At 42.0% G+C, this 22910-nt stretch overlaps 1 protein-coding gene across 2 annotated transcripts in view; it reads right to left on the bottom strand.

Annotated features, from left to right (window-relative positions):
• GFRA1 (GDNF family receptor alpha 1) overlaps window positions 1–22910 on the bottom strand; it is a 236763-nt gene that overhangs the window by 169854 nt on the left and 43999 nt on the right. Inside the window, exon 4 of one of the 2 annotated variants that reach the window (XM_040255145.1) lies at window positions 922–936. The exons of the other annotated variant lie outside the window; for it this stretch is intronic. Coding sequence (XP_040111079.1) covers window positions 922–936 — 15 coding nt within the window. The remainder of the gene's footprint in view (window positions 1–921; window positions 937–22910) is intronic. 2 annotated transcript variants of the gene reach the window in all.

The raw sequence follows: 22910 nt of genomic DNA on the forward strand, positions 1-22910 counted from the left end.
TTTTTTTTACTCCAGTCTCTTTTATCCTAAGGCAGCCTGGGATCCGAGAATGAGGTGGCAGGCATGGGATACACACGCTTCCCACCTTGAATATATAAACAATCTGGTCTGTCCACTTTCTCCCAGTAGTTTCAGATGGTGATGAAAAACAGAAAGAGGCAGTTTCCCTGAATGTGTATCTAGTGGGTTCGATAAGGCCATGCCCGCGAGTCTCCCAGAGTGCAGAAGCTATGTATCCTAAGTGGGGACTTAAACATGAGCCAGAAGGACACATAGCCTAGACACAGTCTACCCTTTCCCTCTCCAGCTCCCCTGAACATATAAACTTGACTGGAAAAATATATAAGACACTGCACACCCTTGCCGGGTTCCTCTCAATCACTGGCCCAATTGGAGGGGTTGTGAGGTTCTTCTGGGCTGAAGGGCACAAAGTGGCCAGCCAGCCATGGTCTTGCCCACACCTTTGCTTGACAGAGAAGCTCCCAGGTGGAGGTGGCGTGTGGAGACCTGACCAAACAGAAGCTGGCCTGGATGCAGAACCTCTGAGAAACAGGGGCCTCCACCCGATCCCCTCCAGAGACATCTGCTCCCCACCTGTCGCACAAGCCCACAGCAGCCCTGCCCTCGGACAGGTGCCTGGGCATGAACCCGTGCCCAATGTCGCTGCCCCAAAGGTCCAGTCCTCGTTCTACCCCCAAGCAAGGTCCAGAGGAAGGGGCAGAGGCTGGACAGCAGAGGTTCTGGAAGGCTGATGGCACTTCAGGCCACCCCAGACCATCCTCCTCACGGTACGTCTGTCCTAAAGTCCCCGTGGCACGTCCAGAGAAGGATGGAAAGCCCCATAACCCTCTGCACGTGGGTGATAGTCTTTCCCAAAAGAGCACAAGCAATAGAAAAGCAGGCAGGAGGCAATGAGCTTACCTTGCTGGAAAACATCTGCCAGGAGGAAGGAAAAACAGGAGGAAAAAGGGAGAGAGAAAGGAGAAAAAATTAGTAATTACGTTGCTAATGACAGTGATGAGCATCATAGCTAACATACACTGACTGTACTAAACCCTCTTAGTACAATATTTCCTCTACTCAGAGACAGTGGTTAAAAGCTTGAGCTCTGGAAGGGAATTGCGTGGGTTTAAATCCTGGCTCGATGCTTACTAACCCTGTGGCTTACAGATTCCTAAACCACAAATAATATGCATTGGAAAGATTAAACAACCTTGTCCTATGTTTTAAAGTCTTAGGCTGGTGTCCAGGACATGGTAAACATACAAAAGTTGCCGGTTACTATTCATTTTAATATTGTTTTCACTACAACCCTATGAGGCAAATTGCAATATTATCCTTACTTTATAAATAGGGATACTGAGCTTCTGGATGGTTGAGAAACTGATCCAAGACCACAGAGGAATAAGCAATGAGCTCAGGATTGAACCCAAATCTGTCTGATTCCACAAACCATCTTCTTGCCTACTACTAAGCTGCCGGGCTGGTTTATAAACAACAGAAGTGACAATGGTACATAACAGGATAAACAGAGGAAAGACCCGTGAATCTGCTAAAGTTCCATATTCAAATCATAATCAGCACGAAATCTGTATGAATTCTCCACGTATAAGTCACAACTAACAACACCAGGTCTTCATATTAAATCTGAAGTCAAAATCTGTGACAAGTTGAAAAAAAAAAATACTAATTCATATGCCAAGCACTAGGTCTGGCATCTGAAAACACACATATTAGCAAAAAGTATAAATTAACAAGCACTGGCTAACGCCTGCCAACGGTAACCACTAGGCATACTTCTGGGCTCTGGGCTCATTTGCTTCAATTATGGTCAGCTCTCTGTGACCACAGCCCACCAGGCTCCTCTCTCCATGAGATTCTCCAGGCAAGAATATTGGAGTGGGTTGCCATGGCCTCCTCCTCCAGGGGCTCTTCCCGACCCAGGGATTGAACCCACATCTCCTGCACTGCAGGCAGGTTCTTTACCTGTTGAGCCAACAGGCTTTATATAAATGAATTAATCCAATACAAATTTGTTCTGTCTGCCTTCTTTACTCTACAGTAATTATGGGAGTCATCCATGCTGTGGCATGTAGAAGGTCATTCATTCTCACTGCCAGGTAGTATTCTACTGGGTGATTTTATGATTTTATCATAATTTATTTCTCCATCCTAATATGGATGGATATTTGGATTGTTTCTGAAGACAATTGTTGGGCAATTACAAACTGTGATGTTTTGTCCATATCTTTTGGTGAACATGAATGCACAGGTCAGGTACATTTTTTAAGATTTTTTTTTTTTTGATGTGGACAATTTTTAAAGTCTTACTGAATCTGTTAAAATACTGCTTCTATTTATGCTTTGGGTTTTTGGTCATGAGGCATGTGGGATCTTAGTTTCCTGACCAGGGATCGATCTTTACCCCTTGGAAGGTGTAAGTCAACACTGGACTGCCAGGGAAGTCCCTGCAAGGTACTTTTTGACATCAGGCTCACCCTGCTTCTACAGACTCTCAATCACCCCCAAGATATTCCTGTCTGGTCCTACTTTCTCATCCAGTAATTCAAAGATGAAGGATAGCATTGGCAAGAATACAGACACCACCATGCAGATGTAAGCCAGTTCCTGCCCTGATCACGGGGTTGTGCCATGCTCAGTAGCGTCCGACTCTTTGCGACCCTAGGGACTGTAGCCTGCCAGGCTCCCCTCCGTGGAGATTCTCCAGGCAAGAACACTGAAGTGGGTTGTCATGCCCTCCTCCAGGGCATCTTTCCAACCCAGGGATCAAACCAGGGTCTCCAGCACTGCAGGTATATTCTTTACCATCTGAGCCAACACGGGGTTGTAAACAGATACAAAACTTCTACAAGATAGTTTGACAGTATGTATGGAAAAGTTAAATACACATCCTTAACCTAACAACACCACTGCTAGGAGAGTCATCTAATAAAATACCTAAAGGTCTTCAAATATCTAAAGTCTACAAAGATGTTCATTACAGCATTGTGTATAAAGGACAAGCAACAGAGATTGTCTATTTGCCTGTCAAGGAGAAGGCAATGGCAGCCCATTCCAGTACTCTTGCCTGGAAAACCCCACGGATGGAGGAGCCTGGTGGGCTGTAGTCCATGGGGTCGCTAGGAGTTGGACACGACTGAGCGACGTCACTTTCACTTTTCACTTTCATGCGTTGGAGAAGGAAATGGCAACCCACTGCAGTGTTCTCGCCTGGAGAATCCCAAGGACGGGGGAGCCTGGTGGGCTGCCATCTCTGGGGTCGCACAGAGTCGGACACGACTGAAGCGACTTAGCAGGAGTAGCAGCAGCAGCAGCAGCAGAGAACCAAATCAAAAACAATACATCTATTCAATGGATTATGGCTCAGCCATTTAAAATGGTGGAAGATTTTTATTATTTTTGAGCAAAGAAATCGGAAAGTAACATGGAACATGTATCCTGAGCCCGTGTATGTACATGTATGGGTGTATTTGTCTAGAGACCTGTGATGATGGTCACGGAAATGTTAACCTTCAGGTAATTGCATCTGGGATCATTTTAAATATTATATAAGAATTTCTGTATTATTTTAAACTTAACAATGAACATGCCCTACATTTACAATCTGAATTTAAAATTTACATGCAATGTATGGCAAAACTAATACAGTATTGTAAAGCAAAATAAAGTTAAGAAGAAAAGAATGCTAATATAGAATAATTTAACATAGAAAGCCCTAAAAAATAAAAAACTAAATGAGAATTATATCATCAACATCTGTATTTGCTGTCAGTCTTCAGCTAAAACATCCACTCTCACAAGCTCACAAAGAGCCAAGGGGTCACAGATGGTGTGGATAACCATGTACTTAATGAGTTAAACAGACTGCAAGGAGAGAAGACCAGTGAGAACAGTTTTCATTCCAGGTTCCTCTGCCCATGGAAATCTCCAGGCAAGAATACTGGAGTGGATTGCCAGTCCCTTCTCCATGGGATCTTCCTGACCCAAGGATCAAACCTGGGTCTCCTGCATTGCAGGCAAATTCTTTACCATCTGAGCCACCAGGAAAGCCCCCATTGGGGCACATGTGCCCTCATAAGGGTGTCACTCACGTGCAACACACATGCTCCCCAGGGCACACCTAGGCCAGTGGCTATAGGACAGATGAGACCAACATAGGCTTAAAACTCCCAGGGAGTTGGCTAAATCACCACCCCTCCTCTCACACTCAGGAAAGCCAACTGGAATGTAAATGGGCCACATTGGCGCCATTACAGGAAAACCTAAACCCTGCTTTAATTTATACATGCCATACATTACTCTCTAACCTCAGTAATTCATCACGGGCCCAAGTTCTGACACAGCAGTGTATACAAAGCTACTCGGCCCCCATGCCCTGACGGTCCAGAGACGATGAGAAGGATCATGTGCAGCTCCCTAAATTACCACAGTCACATGCATCTGCTGCCTGCAATGCACAGTCTGAGCCATCCACCCTCTGACCAGCCTGCACACCTGGAGAAGCCCTCCTCCTCCCCCTTCAAATGTCACAGCCACTGTGAAGTTTCTCAGAGCCTATCCCTGCAGAGAAGGAAGTCGCTCTTTCCACCTCTGTGCTCCCAGAGTAACTTGTGCATGTTGCAATTAGAGTTCATACTATAATTAGTTATTTATGAAGACCATGTGCTCCTGAGAACAAGAGCTGTGCGTCTTGATGGCCTTTGTGGATCCTAAGTGCCTGGCATGGTGTGTTCCCACACAGGAGGGAAAGGCAGGGGGCTGGTATCTCTTCAACACTCGTCTGCTACAACCCCCTTGTTTTATAGATGGAGAAACTGAGTCCCAGAGAAGGAAGAGATCTCTCCCAAGATCACACATGATGTCCATGAAAGGCTGAGCCAGGACAACATGAGATTCATTTAACCTTAATGAAGCACAAAATCATCCCTATTAGTAGCAAAGTACAAATTAGAGATTTATCATTCTCCTTTAATGAATACAGACAAAAATTTCCAACATTGAAAACATCAGTGAAATGAGATTAGCCTTTCAAATACGGATCCAGCCTCGACATCCGTCCAGAAACTTCAACCTCCTCTCCATGGCTTTCAGTACTGATCTGAGTGACTGGAAAGTATCAGTGGGCAGGGAGGGAGGAAATTCAGGCAGAGATTCAGGAATCAGAGACCTTATTCGTTCCAATCCTACTGTATATTTCATGGTTTAACAGACAAACCTACATAGAGTACTATTCCTATCATCTATCCTAGAAAACTCTCCTGATTTTCATATAAGCTACTTCAGATTCTTTTCAAATCCACTTTTCAGCTTCATTTACATTTTGTACCTTTTTATTCAAATGTAAATTTTAATAAACACTAGTATAAATATTACAGCAATTTTTCACATGACTTATCTTGTAATTTACACTCTAAATTTACGTCTTTTGTACTCTATGACATAAATCATTCCATTCTTAGCATTACCTAGCTCTTTGTTCTGAGTAATAACTGCTTGGGTACCCTCTTTAAAATTTCACTTTTCCAGACAGAAGCAGCCATCCAGGCTCATGTTCAAATGATTCATGGACAGAAGAATGGAAAATAAGTGAGAAGAAGGTAGATTCTGTGCCACTTTACACCTGCCAAAACTGCAGACCTCAGAGGACATCAGCCACAGAAATACCTTTTGTCATCTTCTATTCTGGCGCATGTGTCCATCACCCCCAACCCACAAGAACTAGACACTTAGAGGAATTAAATGGCCTCAAACTTTGAGGGCAATCATCTCTGTCCAGTCTAACCAACCACTAAGAATTATCTGGGAGTCAATCACTTACAACCTTTGAACCAAACTGACCTGGAGAGATTTTAACGCTCATGCCATGGAATTGGGGAGGTTAAGTCCGATGATTTACACAAACATTTCCTCATCCCCCATCTGCTGCAGCAGAGAATGACTGAGAATAAGACTTGGTGCCATCTTCTCTGCTCCGCCAGGAACTGGAAATCATGCAATTAAGGAGTTAGGAGTTTCCAGTGCCCAGCCTAGCCAGTCAGGTTGAACCCAAAGGACACCAGGGACACTTGTGCAGAGGAAATGAACTCCTTCAGACAAAGCTCTGCTCATACTCACTTCCCAAGGGAAAAAACCTCAACCCTAATCATTCACGTCAACAAAGAAAAGCCTGTTCTCTGACCCCGCCCCCACCAGAGCCATTCTGGTCCTATAGATAGATGAAAAGGCATCTATAAATTGGCGATTCAGATGTAGGAAGAAGCAAGTAAAAAAGAACGAACTCAGATTTGCCTTTCTTGGCCTCAATGTCCACTTTCTTCTGTTAGGAATGAGCATCAAGGATATTTGCCCACCTCCCCCATAGCTACTGAGATTCACACCCCAGAGATCTTTAATGCACTGAGTCCTCCAGAGACAGGAGCCATAAAAAGACCAGATTATTTATTATTATTAATAAGTTATGGCAATTAGGCTGGGTGATTCCTAAACGTTGCTGATTAAAAACTTGCTTGAGTGCTACTCATCCACATGGCTCGTGTTTACCTCTATTAAAAATGATTTAACCACACTCTGGGTGAACCCTTCTCTTGTGCCTGGGTTAATAATTAGCAGTGCACAGAGCCACGCAGGTTAAGTGAGCTGGATCTCCTTTATTTATCTATTGCTTTGTTTTATGAGGGGAACTAGATGGCAGTCTTATTGCCCATTCAGTCTGCTAGGAATAATTTACTATTTCAATCCATAGCTCAGCTCATAACTATGGTTAGCGAAACCCTCACTATTATTACAATATCACATCTAGCCCACATCCCACAGCATTAAAGATATGCCAAATAGTGAAAGTGTGACTGATTTCCCTAAGACTGGGGGAAGTAGTTACTAGCCCTCGAACAATGTGATCGTAGTACTCTCTCAATTTTGCTTTCTTTTTTAGGTTCAATTATGTATGAGGGGAGTTTAGTTTCTTGAAAATGCCTGTACTTAACTCCCATTTAGGAAGTCTCACCTGGGGAGAGAGCTGTCTTGTGAGTCCTCCTGTGGTTTGAACTACAGAAAGAAAATTCTCTTTCAAGTATCATTCTCTTTCAAATGCCATTACAGTAAAGCCCCATAAATGCTACTGGGACCTAACTAACCAGGGCCAAGAGAAGGGATGTAGGGAGGGGTTGGAATGAACATCACTTCCTTGGATGGGGTCAAGTTCACCATTAACCAAAGTCAATTTCAAGGTCAGTGGAGCTGCCCCCTCACAAAGTTTCAAAAACCAGCAAGCTCTAGGCACAGATATTGAAGAGTTTCTAGAATTCAGTCTGTATACTTCTGCAAATCTCTGTAAATGAACTGAAATTATTTATTTTCAAGGTTGACAAGTGGGGCTCACCAAAGCCTCCCCAGCATTCCAGAATAGTTCAGCTTCAAATTGAAGAAGTCTAGGTCCAAAAGTGGCAGGTGACCTTCTCAGAGAGAGCAGGATTAACACCTTCTCTCCCAAATACAGTCCAGTGCTGAGTCTCCACATGATTCTGGCCACTTGAACCCATGACCTAAGATTGGGTCCCAGCCCCTCACCAGGTGGAAACTCAAGGTGAAGCTTCTTGTAGCCTATGTTCTGACTTGTAAAATCAGCTGATAGAGATAAGCTTTTGTCCTACCAAAGGAGTATCATGAGGGTCAAGTTAGATCATTTAATCAGCATGCAGCTCATAGACTTCAAAGTCACATAATACCAGGCTCAAATACTTGCTAGTCTACCATCCTAGCCATCTTGGGCAACTATTCAACCTCTTTGAGTCTCAGTTTCTACATGTAAAAAATGATGATAATAAAATTTCTTTCAAAATTCATAAGGATAACCCAGAACATATATGTAAAGCACTTTTAGGACATAGAGCTGGTTTATGGTAGACATTCAGTAACTGAATTTAATGTTGGTATAACAATAAGCAACAGAATAGGGTAGCAGGGTAGCAAAGAGCTCAGGTCCTGAAGTCAGAACTAGTTCCGTGTCTCGCTGTGTGATCATAGGCAAATTACTTAACCTTCCGAAGCCTTGTTTTCTCATCAGCAACATGCAGATAATAAAAATAGCTAATTTTTGTGCTGTCTCATAAACTGCTCTGGAGATTAAACGAGGTAAAGCATATGAAGTGCACAGGGACTAATATTAGATAGACTTCTATAACTTGTAGCATTACTAGCCAACAGACATTTATTGACTGCCTACTACTTGAAAATAATCATCATTTGTGACTTGTTTGTGAGGAATGTGCTTAGATATTCAGTCATGTCTGACTCCTTGCGACCTATGAACTGTAACCCACCAGGCTCCTCTGTCCATGGGATTCTCCAGGCACAAATACTGGAATGGGTAGCCGTTCCTGTCTCCAGGGGCTCTTATTTGAAAATAATCACCAGTTGTGACTTATACAGGACTGTAAAATATCATAAGAGGAAAATCCATTAAAATTAAATGATCATTTTAATTCCTTCTCGTCATCGGTAGCTACGTACCATTAAGAAACTCTAAGGAATTATTAAATACTATTTTATGAATGAATTATTTTTAATCTTTAAGATCAGAGATCTATTGCCATCCTATCTCCAAACCCCAGTTTTTACCAGGCTGTAATGAGTACCAGATGGTCCAGAAATCCAGAGCCTGGCCTTCATTTCTGGCACCACTCACCCCTCTGGCAGGCCCTGTGCCATTATGTCTCAAGGCCACCAGGGAAGGGGCTCACCCATCCCTGCCCTAGGGTGTGATGAGCGGAGGTCCAGGGTTTAAAAAAGGTAAGACTGCACGTTGCAGCTGAACTGAGAACCACTCTGCTCAGGACAGTGGGGTTCGATGAAGAATTTGCCTGGAAAGGGTTCTGCTGCTCATCAAATAAATTACTAAAAGTTTGAACACAACAAACCACTTAAGTGGAACCCCTTCCTGTCCGAGTGCAGGTCTGTGCTCTCTTGGAGTCCAGCCAGAGCCCCTGCTTGGCCTCGATGGCACCACACGGGGGCTGTGATTAGTTTTCTGTGTCTCCAAAGCCAGACAGCACAGACAGCTCAGGCAGCCACGTGGCCACAGAACTCATCTCCCTGCCCCTCCTGCTTCCCCAGGGGTATCCAGGGAGCTTCCCACTGCCCAGAGCCCGGTGAGTCTTGGTCGTTAAGGACCAACTGCAAGGCCTCACTCCCCATCTCCTGCCCTCTGTGCCAAATACTAACTTGTTCTTTAACTTGTATGATCTATATCATCACTCTCTCCTTTTTCTTCTCTGTCCCATTTTGGATGCGGGCCAGGGAAAGTTCTACTGTTTTCCTTGCTCCTGGCTCCCCTCACCTTTTACCACGTTAGAAATGAAAACCCCCCTCCTCCCCCTGTCACTGTTGCTGAGTAAGAAAAAACTTGCAAAAGCCCCAAAGTCTCTTCCTGCTCCATCTCCTCTGGAATGTGCGACCAGCATCAATCTGAGGCTCTGGACTTGTGTCCCATCAGCTGACACTGAGTTGGGGAGGGACTGCATGGGCTGTGAGCTAGTTAAGTCCCTAACATTTTTATGACACTCTATCCCAAGTATATCTCATTCCTAGCACAGAAGGATAAAGCTCTTAACTACTGAAAGAACATAAAAAAATAGATTTAGGAATAATACTTTTTATGATTGCATTCTGTATACTGTGAAAGTTATGTTCAAATCTGCTAGTACTTTATGGAGCTGATAAAGTAGAACAGTATGGCTTCTCAGCTAACAGGGTATTTTATATCCATTTAAAATGTTTTCTCTTAAATTGAATTACTTTTTGAGTAATTATAATAAGACTAATCTGGGCCTAATGAATTCATGTACAAATACTTTAGACTGCATTATTAAAACCTCTGTGATATGAAACTATATTAAACTCCATCCCTCTAGCAACCAGGGCTTTGCTTTGAAAAGCACAGCATATATGACTTTCTCTGAATTCTTTTAAATCAGCTAGCTGGGAAATCATAAGAAACCACATTAATAGCTCAAACCAAGGAAGACGCTGACAAACAATATTGTTCTAACTTCTCTAAATTTATTTCAGCATTAATTAGGAGTCACAGAAAATATTTTTATTAAGCACCGACATGTATAAAGGGCTGAAGAATTGGTTCATCTTGCAAAAGAAATCAATTATAGCTATGATTAACAATGCCATAAAACCACTATGGGTAAAAAAAGAAAACTAAAAGTGAGCATGTGGGTATCACTCCTTATGTTCTAAAACCATCTCCAAACTCAATAATCTAAATATCTGGATTCCAGTTAACACTATGGGCCAAGCCACTTGCCTTCTCTGGGGTTCTGTTCCTCCATCTGCAAAGTGACTTGTATTAGATGACCTCTAACATCCCTTATGGTTCTTAAACATGATGCTTTTAAGTTTAAAATTACACACATTATATCAAATGGGCTTTATGGCATATAGCTTATTTGTCATCTCATTCATGCTAAATTACATTCACAGAAAAAATTTCATTCCCTACAATTCACATATGTCCACAAACATATTCATAATACGGCTGGTGATTTCAAATGTATTCCAAGATCTTATCTTGATGGTAAAGTATTTTTCCCATTACAGATAAATTATAAACCATCTGAAACTTTTAAGGGTTATGCTTCCTTGAATCAGTTTTTATCCACTTCCACCCCCATCCAACATATACTTCCCTAAGATGCTTTCATCTCCATTTCAAAGCCAACTGACTAGTTTTATCATATGTGAATTCCTCAGGCAGGTCTGTGAGATCTGGGTTTTAATCTGATTGGTTACCGAGTCTCCTAAATCCAAACTAGATATTTACAAATGTCTAGCAGAATAATCTAGACAATCTTTCTTTGCCAGGTGATCATTACCAGGATGGACAACTTTTAAGTAAATGTAAGACAATGGCATCATCATTATTCTGATGACTTGGCACAAATTACTGTCATAAGAGCTCCCGGGAGCCAGAAACAATTAAAGTCTGAGTTCAGAGAAGCTGCCCCAGCATCAAGCACTGTTGATGAGAATGATTTTGGAGTAAATGTTTCAGCAAATTGGCTCAAGTCTTCGAGGAAGAGGTTTGGCCACGTGATGTTCACTAGTCTGACATCAGCTTCAGGAGATACAGGTTCTGTCCTGGCTCCTCCATAAATCTCTGAATAAATGGGGAGAGTCATCTAAGCTTTCCAGGTTCCAAAGAAGGTTTGACTATAGAGTCTCCACAATTCTTTCCTGCTCTCAAGTTTTATGGTGAACACAATCAGGATCTTCCAGTAGGACCCTCTGTGACACACTCAAACCCCACCTGTGTGTCTTCTTAGTGCACAGATACACACCTGCAATTCTCTCACACTTGTAATTCTCTCTCTCTCCCTCTCACTAAGCTGAAAGCACTATGATTCCAGGGATGTTTTGTCCACTGATGTGTCCAAATCCAGGGAAGAATATCAGAGCATAGCTGGCCCTTTTTGGCATGCTGCCGATTATGGGGTCGCAAAGATACGGACACAACTTGGTGACTGAGCAGTAACAATAACTAACGTGTTTTCAAAGCTTCTTATGTATCAGGTGCTATTTTAAGTGTATGACAGACTTTCCTTTAATCCTATCAATCACCATAAGAGGTAGTTAGAACTATAAGCAGAAAAGGAAGCAGAGACTCAGAGAAGGTAGTAATTAAAGTTGTCAAAAGTCACAGGGAAGAAAGTGATCTGGGATTCAACCCAAGCAGTCTGATCTCAGAGACTAACTCTACACCACTATGTTACACTGCCCCAATGATAGCCCAGATTGAGCAAACATACCACATTCTTGGGGCTTCCCAAGTGGCCCTAGTGGTAAAGAACCTGCTTGCCAATCCATAAGAAGTAAGAGATATGGGTTCGATCACTGGGTTGGGAAGATGCCCTGGAGGAGAGCATGGCAACCCACTCTAGTATCCTTGCCTGGAGAATTCCATGGACAGAGGAGCCTGGCAGGCTACAGTCCATAGAGTCGCACAGAGTGGGACACCGTTGAAACGACTTAGTACGCATTCTTTCCAAGCCTTCCACCCCCAGGAGCTAATTTGAGCCATGCCCATAATATTTTTTAATACCATAATCCCTGTATGTCTAGAGTTCTAACCTTTATTATCTGTGAATCTGGGGTCCAATTGCAGAAACCACCTAGATGCACCTTTACCTTTTTAAAATTTTACAAATTCTCTTAAAAAAAAAAAAAAGGCAACTATCTCAGTAGGTTTATGGCAACAGCTAAGGTAAGGGGGAAGGATGCAGAGCTGAATGAAAAGAGGAGAATTCCAAGAAGAGGAGCGGGAAAAGAAGAAAACACGAGGACACATGGCTGAGATAGCAAGATGTGTGCAGCTGCTCCTGATCCAGCTGTCATCTTACTAGGATTCATGGAAAGGAGGGTGTGACAGGTGGAGAGAGGTGGTGGGAGGGAAAGAATGGAAGTAACTGGTTCAGTGCAGGTAATATGCATGCGGGCTCCGGAGTCAAGAGTGCTTGAGTTTTGATCCCAGCTCTGCCGCTGGCAAAGTTAGAAGCCCTCTCTCCATCTCAGCATCTCCACCTGATATGGTGGGAGTGACGGAGGCTGTTGTCAGGATTAAAGGATGTTAAGCTCCTAAAGACTCAACACAGGGCCTGACACACAGAAGGCACTTACTGGAAGCAGCTAATCTGGACAGAGACTTGGGAGAAATTGAGTTTCAGGGTATCATTAAGATCAACGACGTTCTTTGACACCCCAGCCACTATGCCTATATTGGGATGAATAAAATGTACTTGCATGGATTCTACAATCAAACAATCAGACTCCAGTAAAATACCACGGAGCCTACTCCCCAGGTCCACCACCCTCCAGCATGGGGAAATGCTGCTGAGGGGCAAGGACAGATATAGAAAACATCTCTAGCAGGGGAGCACGCAATCCCTCCCAGTCACAGGTGTGCTCTGGAAGCAGGTTCAATGCTTATCACATGAACAAACATTAAACCCCAGAAGTATTACCCCACACTCCACATCACATACGTGCTAGTATTTTTCATGGGTAGCTCAGAGCAAGTAATCAAAGGTGAACTCTAGATGCATCATGAATCAGTCAGAGCACAAGTTTTTCTTGTGGAAGGCAGTACATGTTTTTAAAGTCACCCACTCACAGGCCCGGGAGCAAATGCAACTCTTGTCCCTCCATCATCCACGCCAGTCACGGCTGGGCAGCAGGACCTCACACTGCACTGGGCTCTTCTACCGTGAAGCCAGGCAGATCAGAGGGGCAGAGAGAAGAGCTGAGGACACCTTACAAACAATCTCTGTAGCTGTAAATGTCCATCCTTGTGAAGAAGAGTCAGCAGGCAGTAAATGTGCTTACCACGGATGGTATCCCACTGAGCACCTTTGCAAAAGGTGCTCATTTAAACCCGTATGATATATTTCACCTAGTTTCAAAAGGAGAAGGGGAAGTTCATTTAAACCTGTATGTTATTCACCTAGTCACAAAGTCACGAATGTAAATGTCATTTTCATGAAGGATTTGTGAGGTTGGCTTGCGCTGAATAAAGGGATTCCAGCATCTCACAGAGCTTAAGAAATTTATATATATACGTATATATAAATACTGTTAACATATATTGCATATGAAATATACATATTGCATATAATATGCATATATAACATAATAGGGCTTTCTAGGTGGCTCAGTGGTAAAGAAACTACCTGTAAATGCAGGAGACGTAAGAGATCTGGGTTTGATCCCTGGGTCTGGAAGATGTCCTATAATAGGAAATGACAACCCACTCCAGGATTCTTGCCTGAGAGATCTCATGGACAGAGGAGCCTAGCAGGCTACCATGGGGTGGTGAAGAGTTGGACACAACTGAGTACTGAGCACAACCATGATAACATAATAAAAATATATACATATACAATATAATACATATGATATATACACAGATATAATATTTCACACAATATATACAAATTATAGAATACAACTTCACATTATTACTCTTCAAGTCCAGAGGGCTAGATTCTAGTTCTAGCTCTGTCCCTAACTAGTTATGGTTAGTAGCTTAGCCTCTCTTGGGCTCCACCTCAGTTTCCTCATCTGTAATTGAGAATAAAGTCTGCTTTAACTACTTCTTTGAGGAAAATATAAGATAGTAGATGTGATCACATTCAGGAAAAAAAAAAACAAAAAACTTAAAATTCTTGATAGTTTTTTAGTGTCCACCAGAGCTAACCCACTATAATGAACACTTAATAGACCCCAAAGAAGCTAAAATCCAGACATTATAGTCAAATAGCTTATAATGATAAGGCAAGTAAGATGCACTCAAGGAAAAGGGGCTAAATTCTACACAGAGAGTAAAACAGCACAGTGAGGAAAAGAGATACTTCAAGGTTGGGGCTCTGAGCAGTCTTCATGGATGAGGTACAATCTAAGCCAGATCCTGAAGGGCAATCCTAAACAAATCCAACACTTATGAAACCATCAATTCTAAGGACTTTTCTGAAATATTCCACATAATGCTCCCCAAAACTCGAAGAAGTAAATGTCTTTCTTATTCCCATTTAACCAATCAGGTTAATTTATCAAAGATCCCACAGGCAAGCTGATTGTAGGGCCCTTCCTCACCACCGCACCTCTTGGGACTCAAAACATTTAAACGAGAGAAAAGGGAACAGCACGATAAGTGAGTCAGAAAACATTTCAGTATTTACCAGCTGGAAGACTCCATATTATTAAGATACTAATTCTCCCCAAATTGAGCTACATATGGAACACAATCCTAATAGCAATTCCACCAGACTTCTGGTGGGAAATGATAAGCCAGTTGTAAAATATATAGGAAATATAAGAATCTAGAGTAATCAAAATAATCCTGAAAAAAAGTAAAGTCAGAGGACTAACACTACTTGACCTCAAAACATATAATAAAGCCATAATAATCAAGACAGAGTGTTGCTAACATTGGGATAGACAAATAGATCAATGGAGCAAAATAGTTAAGTCCAGAAACAGACCTGATGCTTTACAATCATGTGATTTCTGACAAAGGAGCTAATGCAATCCAGTGAGGAAAGGCAAGTCTCTTCAACAACTGGTACCTGAACATCCATATAGAGAATAACAAATTTAGACCCTCACTTCACTCCATACACAAAAAAATTCATGATAAGTCATAAACCTACAGATAAATGCTAAAACTGCAACATTTCTAGAAAAAAAAAAAAAACAGCAAAATACTCCAGTGACTTAGGAGTAGGTAAATTCATCTACAACTCACCAACAGAAAGACAAACAACCTGTTACTCAAATGGGCAAAATATTTCAACAGACAGTTCGCAAAGGAAGATATACAAATAACCAGTCAGTGCAATTCAGTTCAGTCGCTCAGTCGTGTCCGACTCTTTGAGACCCCACGCCAGGCCTCCCTGTCCATCACCAACACCCGGAGTCTACCCAAACCCATGTCCATCAAGTCGGTGATGCCATCCAACCGTCCCATCCTCTGTCGTCCCCTTCTCCTCCTGCCCTCAATCTTTCCCAGCATCAGGGTCTTTTCAAATGAGTCAGCTCTTTGCATCAGGTAGCCAAAATATTGGAGTTTCAGCTTCAACATCAGTCCTTCCAATGAAAACCCAGAACTTATCTCCTTTAGGATGGACTGGTTGGATCTCCTTGCAATCCAATGACCAATAAGCACACAAAAATTGTCCAACATCATTAGTCATAAAGAAAATGCAAATTAAAACCACAATAACATATCTCTATACACTTACCAGGATGACTAAAGTTAAAGAGATTCATAAAGCTATATGTCAGTGAGGATAAATAACAGCTGAAACTCTCATTCATTGTTAGGGGGGGGATGTAAAACTGCACTACTTTGGGAATAGGTCTAGCAATTTCTTATAAAACTAGAAATACACCTACACCATGATCCTGCAGTTCTGCTTCTAGGTACTTACTTAAGACAAATGAAAACAAATTCCTCAAAAACAACTTGTATGTAAATCTTCATGATAGTTAGAAACAGTCCAGTTGTCCATCAGCAGAAGAATGGATAAATAACCATAAGTACAACATACTCATCAAATAGAACACTACTCAACAATATAAAGGAAAATAAATAGTAATAATACACAACATGAATGAATCTCATTAATACTAGGCCGAGTGGAAGAGGCCTTACACAAAAAGAGCATTAATATGAAATTCTAGAAAAGGAAAATTAATCTAAGGTGAAAAAAATGGCAATACTCCCCAGACTGATCTACCAATCCAACACAATCCCATCAAAATTCCATTATTTCTTTGCAGAAATTGATGAGTCGATCCTAAAATTCAAATGGAATTGTAAGGGATCTTGAACAACCAAAAAATCTTGAAAGAGAAGAACAAAATTGGAAGACTATATTCCCTGACTTCAAAACTTAACTACAAAGTTACAGTGATCTGTGGCATGGTTATATATTTTAGACACACAGATCTATGAAATAGAATTAAGAGTCCATAAAAAGAACCCTCACATTTATGATCAACTGAATTGATAAGACAATTCAATGGAGGAAAATAATATTTTCAACTAATAGTGCTGGAACAACTTGCTATCTACATGCAAAATAATTAAATTATTTAATTTAATTAATAAATAACCTCATTTCATACCATATACAAAAATCAACTCAAAATGGTTCAAAAAGGTAAAACTATAAAACTCTTAAAAGGAAACACAGGTATAAATCTTTTGACTTTGGATTAGGCCATAGTTTAAGTATGGCATCAAAAGCACAAACAATAACAACAACAAAAAAATAGATAAACTGAACAACTTCAAAATTAAAAACGTCAGTGTCTCAATGGGCAACGTCAAGAAAGTGACAAAGACAACCCACAGAATTATAGAAAATAATTGCAAATCACATATCTGATAAGACATTTGTACCTAAACTATATACAAAGATGTATTACAACTCAAAAATAAAAGACAAATAACTCAGTTAAAAAATGGGCAAAGAATCCAAACAGACAATTCTCCAAAGTAGATATATAAATGGCCAATTAGCACACGGAAAGATGTTCCACATCACTAGGCACGAGGGAGACGCAAATCAAAACCACAGTGAGATACCATATCACACCACTAGGATGACTAGAATGGCTATAATCAAAAATGTAACTGTTGGTGAAGATCTGGGGAGACTGGAACACTGCTGGTGGAAATGTAAAATGGTGTACCCACTGGAAAATCTGGCAGGTCCTCAGATCGTTTAAAATATAGAGTTTATCATATGATCTAGCTATTCCACTCCTGGCTATTTACCCCCAAAAAGGACCACATACATCCACCAGTACATGAATGTTCACAACAGTATTATTCATCATAGCCAAACCCTGAAAACACTCTAAATGACCATCAACCGGTAAATATTTAAATAAAATGTGGTATATCCATACAATGGGATATTATTTGGCAATGAAAAGAAATGAAGTACTAATACACGCTACAGTGTAGATAAATCTTGAAAACAGCATGCTAAGTATGGTTTCATTTGTATGAAATGTCCAGAACAGGTAAATCTAGAGACAGAAAATAAATAGTAACCTAGGGTAGACGGCAGGAGAGGATGAAGGGAGTGACAGTTAAAGGGTGCAGGGTTTTTTGGGATAATGAAAACATTTTAAAATGTTTTTAAACATTTTAAACATCCGACTGACTGACGGATGGACAACTCTGCAAATATACTAAAACTCACTATATTGTACACTTTGAGTGAATTATATCTCAATAAACAAATTGAGGAAAAAAAGAGTGAGTCTTGGGTTGTTGGCTACCCTTCTAATGACTGGCAATGCCACTAGTTCTCTGGACAAGCCAGTCTTATAACTGCTTCCAGCACTTCATCCTATGGACACATCTCAAGAATCACGCTTAGGTACTGGGCACCATACTGGGCAGCGAGAAAGCGGTGCATAGATGAAAAGCAACATCCTCACTTCTCAGGGGATCACCACCTAGTGCTTCAGTGTAACCTAGACACAGGTGACTACTGAGCACTGAAACATGGTGAGTCTGAACTGAAAGTGTAAAATAGATGCCGAATTTCAAGGACTGAGCAAAAAAAGGTAAAATAGCTCATTAATAATTGTTTATATTGAATAACATGCTGAAATGATACTTTGGACAGACTGGGTGAGAGTAAACATTAAAATTAATTTCACCTGTGCTTTTTTTATTTTTTGAATGTGACGCTAGGGACATTTAAAATTACATCTGTAGCTCATATTCTATTTCTATGGGGCAGTGCCGGTTTAGGTTTTTAAATATAAATAAAGCACTGAAACTTTCCTGACCCCCAGTGTTTTGGAAGATTATCTTCTACAGACTTCTAAATGGTAATTAACTCTGAAGTCCACTCAGTGGTTATAAAATGCCCACTGCTCTACAATTAAGGAGGCACAAAAGGTCTCTTGTTTGCTGCCCTCTGCCAATTGGTCCCTTGGACTAGAGATGAAGATGCTCGGCTTGGCCTTTTAAATATTGGCGTGCCCGAGTCTTCACAAAGCACAAATGTTTCCCAAATAAGGCAGGCCCAGAAAATTTCATCTGAACTCTTTTAAGACTCACGATCAAAAGGGTTGCCTTTTGAAAATGATTAAAGATCACACTGAAATGACAGGCGCCTATTCACAGAAGGAAAATTTCTGCTGAAAGAAATTCCATCTACAAGGGGCTTTGCATGTCATCTGCGAGGGTTCCCTTCAGCCCTCACTTGTGAACCCTGAGTTGTTTAAAGAGATTTTCACTTCTCCTTCTTTGACTTCCTCTTTGATCCACATGTCCAGGGCAATAAGAACTGGGCCTATGGGGCAGAGGCAAGCTCTACACTTCTGACCTTGTTGAAAGTTTATAAGAAATCAAGAGGTATGTCTGTGCCCCTGGAGAGGACACTGAAATGGACCTCAGATGTGGCAGGCTATGGAGATGAAATGTGATCACAAAGTAGGTGAGACTCCTACCAACACATCTTTACTCAGCAAATGCCCAAAGAAGTGTGCCAACTGACCTTTTCATTCCTTGGCTCTCTGGAGTTAAGAGAGAAGGTTTGGGGAACCCTGGTGGTCTAGTGGTTAAGAATCCACCTTAACGCAGAGGGTGTGAGTTCGATCGTTGGCCGGGGAACTAAGATCCCACATGCCACTGGGGAACTAAATCCATGAGCAGCAACTAGATAGCCCACACCCCACAACTGTTGAGCCTGTCAACCACAGTGAGTTTCCCGCATGCCATAACAAAGACCCAAGGCAGCCAAATAAACAAACGAATATTTTTTTAAAAGAAAGAGAGAGAGAAGGTTTGGAGGTGAAGCAAGGTATCCAGAGTCGCAGTCCTGGTAAGTGGCACAGCCACGCTTCCAAACTTGGGACGGCTGAAGTCCAAAGCTAACAACCTTCTTCCACACTGAACTATACTGTCATCCTTTCATTCCACAAACACCACTCTGGGGTGTGTGCAGTGAGAACAGAAGGTTAGGGTGACATGTTTTGAAAAGATAATATGCACCAGAATCCTGCCTCCTCAAGTGAGATGCTCTTCAATTCCTACATCTACTTCTGTTCAATAGCTCCAGTAAACTGAAATGGAAGGCAAGTTTCATTGGCTTAATTATCTTCATTCTGGGCATAATGGAAGCAGAGACAAAATCTCTCAGGATCCTTCATCTCCTCTGGGCCTGCAGTGGGTAGAAGTAGGAACACAGGGCTTCATTCAGCATCCTGTCATAAAAGATCCCCTTCTTCCACATGCTCCCAAGCGGAGGGCACACTGTGTACCATGCTCGTTCTACCACCCAAGGCAGGCCGTGCACCGTGCTCAGCGCTGGACATACAGAGATGCATACAACAGGGCCTCTGCCCTCTCGGCTGTTCCTCAGTAAGTGCCTACCAAGTTATTTTAAAGGGCCTATGTTTGGGGCAAAGTGGGCTGTAAAGAACAAAGCTCATTTCTGGAGCTGGTCTGTGGCTTGAGAGGTTGTCTCAAATTATAGCAGTCGTTACCAAATGTACCTGATTTTGTATTTCAAAAGAACCTGCTGTAACATGGCTATTTCTAGACGGCCTGTTTGTTGCAGGGCTGGGGTAATAAAAGCTCTCATTAACCATTCTCCTCCCACTACTTCCATTTTCTCCCAGGCCTGGGAGACAGTAAGCAATTGCCTGCCTTAGAAAACCCCTGGATGGTGTAATTTGGAAAAGTAAAGAAATTATGATGGAAATGACACTGTAGACCATCCTAAGTCTGAAGCCCTCTGTTCAAAGATATCTCAATTATCTCCAGCTAGAGACTCCTAGGAAGCCAGATGGCTTCAAAGGATAGCCAGGGCCAACACCCTCTCCTTTATCTCTGGGTATGCTGGGCAGAATAATGGCCCCTCAAAGATGTCCATGTTCTAATCCCAGGAATCTGTGTCTATTTTACCTTAATTGGCAAAAAGGACTTTGCAGATCTGATTAAATGAAGGGTCTTAAAATGGGGAGGTTATCTCAGATTATCTGGGTGGAAACAATACAATCACATGAATCTCTAAAAGCAGAGAGCCTTTCTCTAGAGAGATGCTCAGACAGAAAAAGGGCCGGAGAGATGCTAAGATGCTGATTTTGATTATGGAGGAAGAGAGCTATGAGCCACGGAATGCAAGTGTCCTTGAGAAGCTGGAAAAGGCAAGGAAATAGATTCTCCCCTAGGGTATGCAGAAAGAAGCCAGTCTTCTTATTAACAAGTTGAGGTTAGCCTAGTAAGACCCATAAAGAAGGAAATGGCAACCCACTCCAGTATTCTTGCTTGGAGAATCCCGTGGACAGAGGAGCCTGGTGGGCTGCCGTCTATGGAGTTGCACAGAGTTGGACACGACTGAAGCGACTTAGAAGCAGCAGCAGCAGCAGCAGTAAGACCCATACTAGACTTCTGACCTATAGAATTGCAAGATAACAACTTTGCGTTGTTAAATCACTGAGTTTGGAATAATCTGTCAGGGCAGCAAAAGAAAACCAACGCTCTGGTTACACCCAACCAAACAGTGGGATATCAGGCAATGAGGACAAGTGACCAAGGCAGTGACTGCACAGTCAGAACAAACGGCTTACCCAACTTGTCAATTCTGTCCCAAAGAAAGCTCAATCCTTTCTACGGAATGATCCATACAACTCCCATCAAAGGTGAGACTGAAAGTGTAAACTGCATCAAAGCGCTGGGCCGCAGAGAAGGAGCCAACACTTTGGGTTGATTCTGTATGTTCTTGTCGGCCCTACAGAACTGTTGCGTCATTATTCATCTAGGACCTGCTCAGCATCATAGTATCAGACAGACCTCTTCTTGTGTGGAAGGAGATTAGAGGAAGCAAGAGTCGTATTCCCAGAGTCTTGCTCCTAAGACTTTGATCCTCCTCAGCCTCCTTAAGTATAGCCTGATATGTTCATTGCAGATACTTGGAGTGACAAACGGAGATGAGGAGGTTGCTCCTCTCCTGGCTTAAACCATAAACCTATGATGCTTCTATACAGAAAGTTAGTTGTAGGATTGCCCTTCCCCCCAACACACACGTTTGAAGGAAATACATTGTTTCTGGAACTAACTGTTGGGGCTTAGTTCATGATGGAGGGACTGGTGGGCACCCTTCTCCCTCTTCCTTTTCTCCTTAAGGAAGAGATGATGGTTGATCTTAAGCAGTTATCACTGATAAAAATAATTGTGTTGGCGCTTCTTTGAGCCGCTTTGTACTTGACCACATCATCCATCCAAGGAAGTAGTCATCCACCTATCTGACAACTTTCTGGAGGTCTCAGTGTTAACGTCATCAACCCAAAGAGCGAATCACTGAATAGCAAATAGGGTAACTGAGAACATACAAACTTGTCAAAAGTATGGTTCCTAACCAAAGGGATTCCTGATCCATTAGGATGAGTCTCAGCACCACTGCCTGAGTACCTACCCTATTCAAAGTACTGCATATGTGTTTTCTGATTTAATCCCAATAGCATCCCTAAAAGATGAGTTCATTATCCCCAGATGAGGAAACTGAGACTGATAACATGTTCAAGGTCACAGTGCAATTAAATAAAGGAGCCTGAATTCAGAATCAGGTCTCTCTCATGCCAGCATCCAGGTTCTTCTCACTATGTTGGACAGCCTTCCAGATGGAAAATACTTGTTCCCCAGAAATTTCTTAAAAAGTGTTACAATGTGTGTGTGTATGAAATTCTCGGTTGAAATCTAGCTTCTCTAACTAGTACAGGGACGGGTTCTTGGTGACATAAACAAGACTGGTTTCAATTCTAGAAATATGTATTGAGCAACTACTAGACAGAAGCCATGCATATAAACAGGGCAGAGCCCCACATTCTACCAAAGAAATCAGGCCTGTGCACACACATGTGCACACATGCACACAACTATAAGACAGAAAATAAGAACTGTATCAAAGCTGTCAGCTAGAAAGGTGCTAAATAAGCAGCAGCCACTGACATTATTGGGCTTCCTAGGGGGCTCAGTGGTAAAGAACCCACCCAACAGTGCAGGAGATGCGCGAGACACAGCTTCAGCCCCTGGGTTAGGAAGATCCCCTGGAGAAGGAAATGGTAACCCACTCTAGTATTCTTGCCCATAAAATATCATGGACAGAAGAGCCTGGTGGACTAGTGTTCAAGGGGGTCACAAAGATCAGACATGATCGAGCAACCGAGCATGCAATGAAACTAACTGAGTATGCTTCAGAGAGAAGATACACTCCAAAAGCAGAAGCAGAAGGAAAACATGGGGATGTAGAACCACAGAGCGTCTTGGGATGAATGGAGCATCTCAGTGTCCTTAG

The sequence above is a fragment of the Oryx dammah genome, unplaced genomic scaffold (assembly GCF_014754425.2).
Source record: "Oryx dammah isolate SB20612 unplaced genomic scaffold, SCBI_Odam_1.1 HiC_scaffold_14, whole genome shotgun sequence".
NCBI lineage: Eukaryota > Metazoa > Chordata > Mammalia > Artiodactyla > Bovidae > Oryx > Oryx dammah.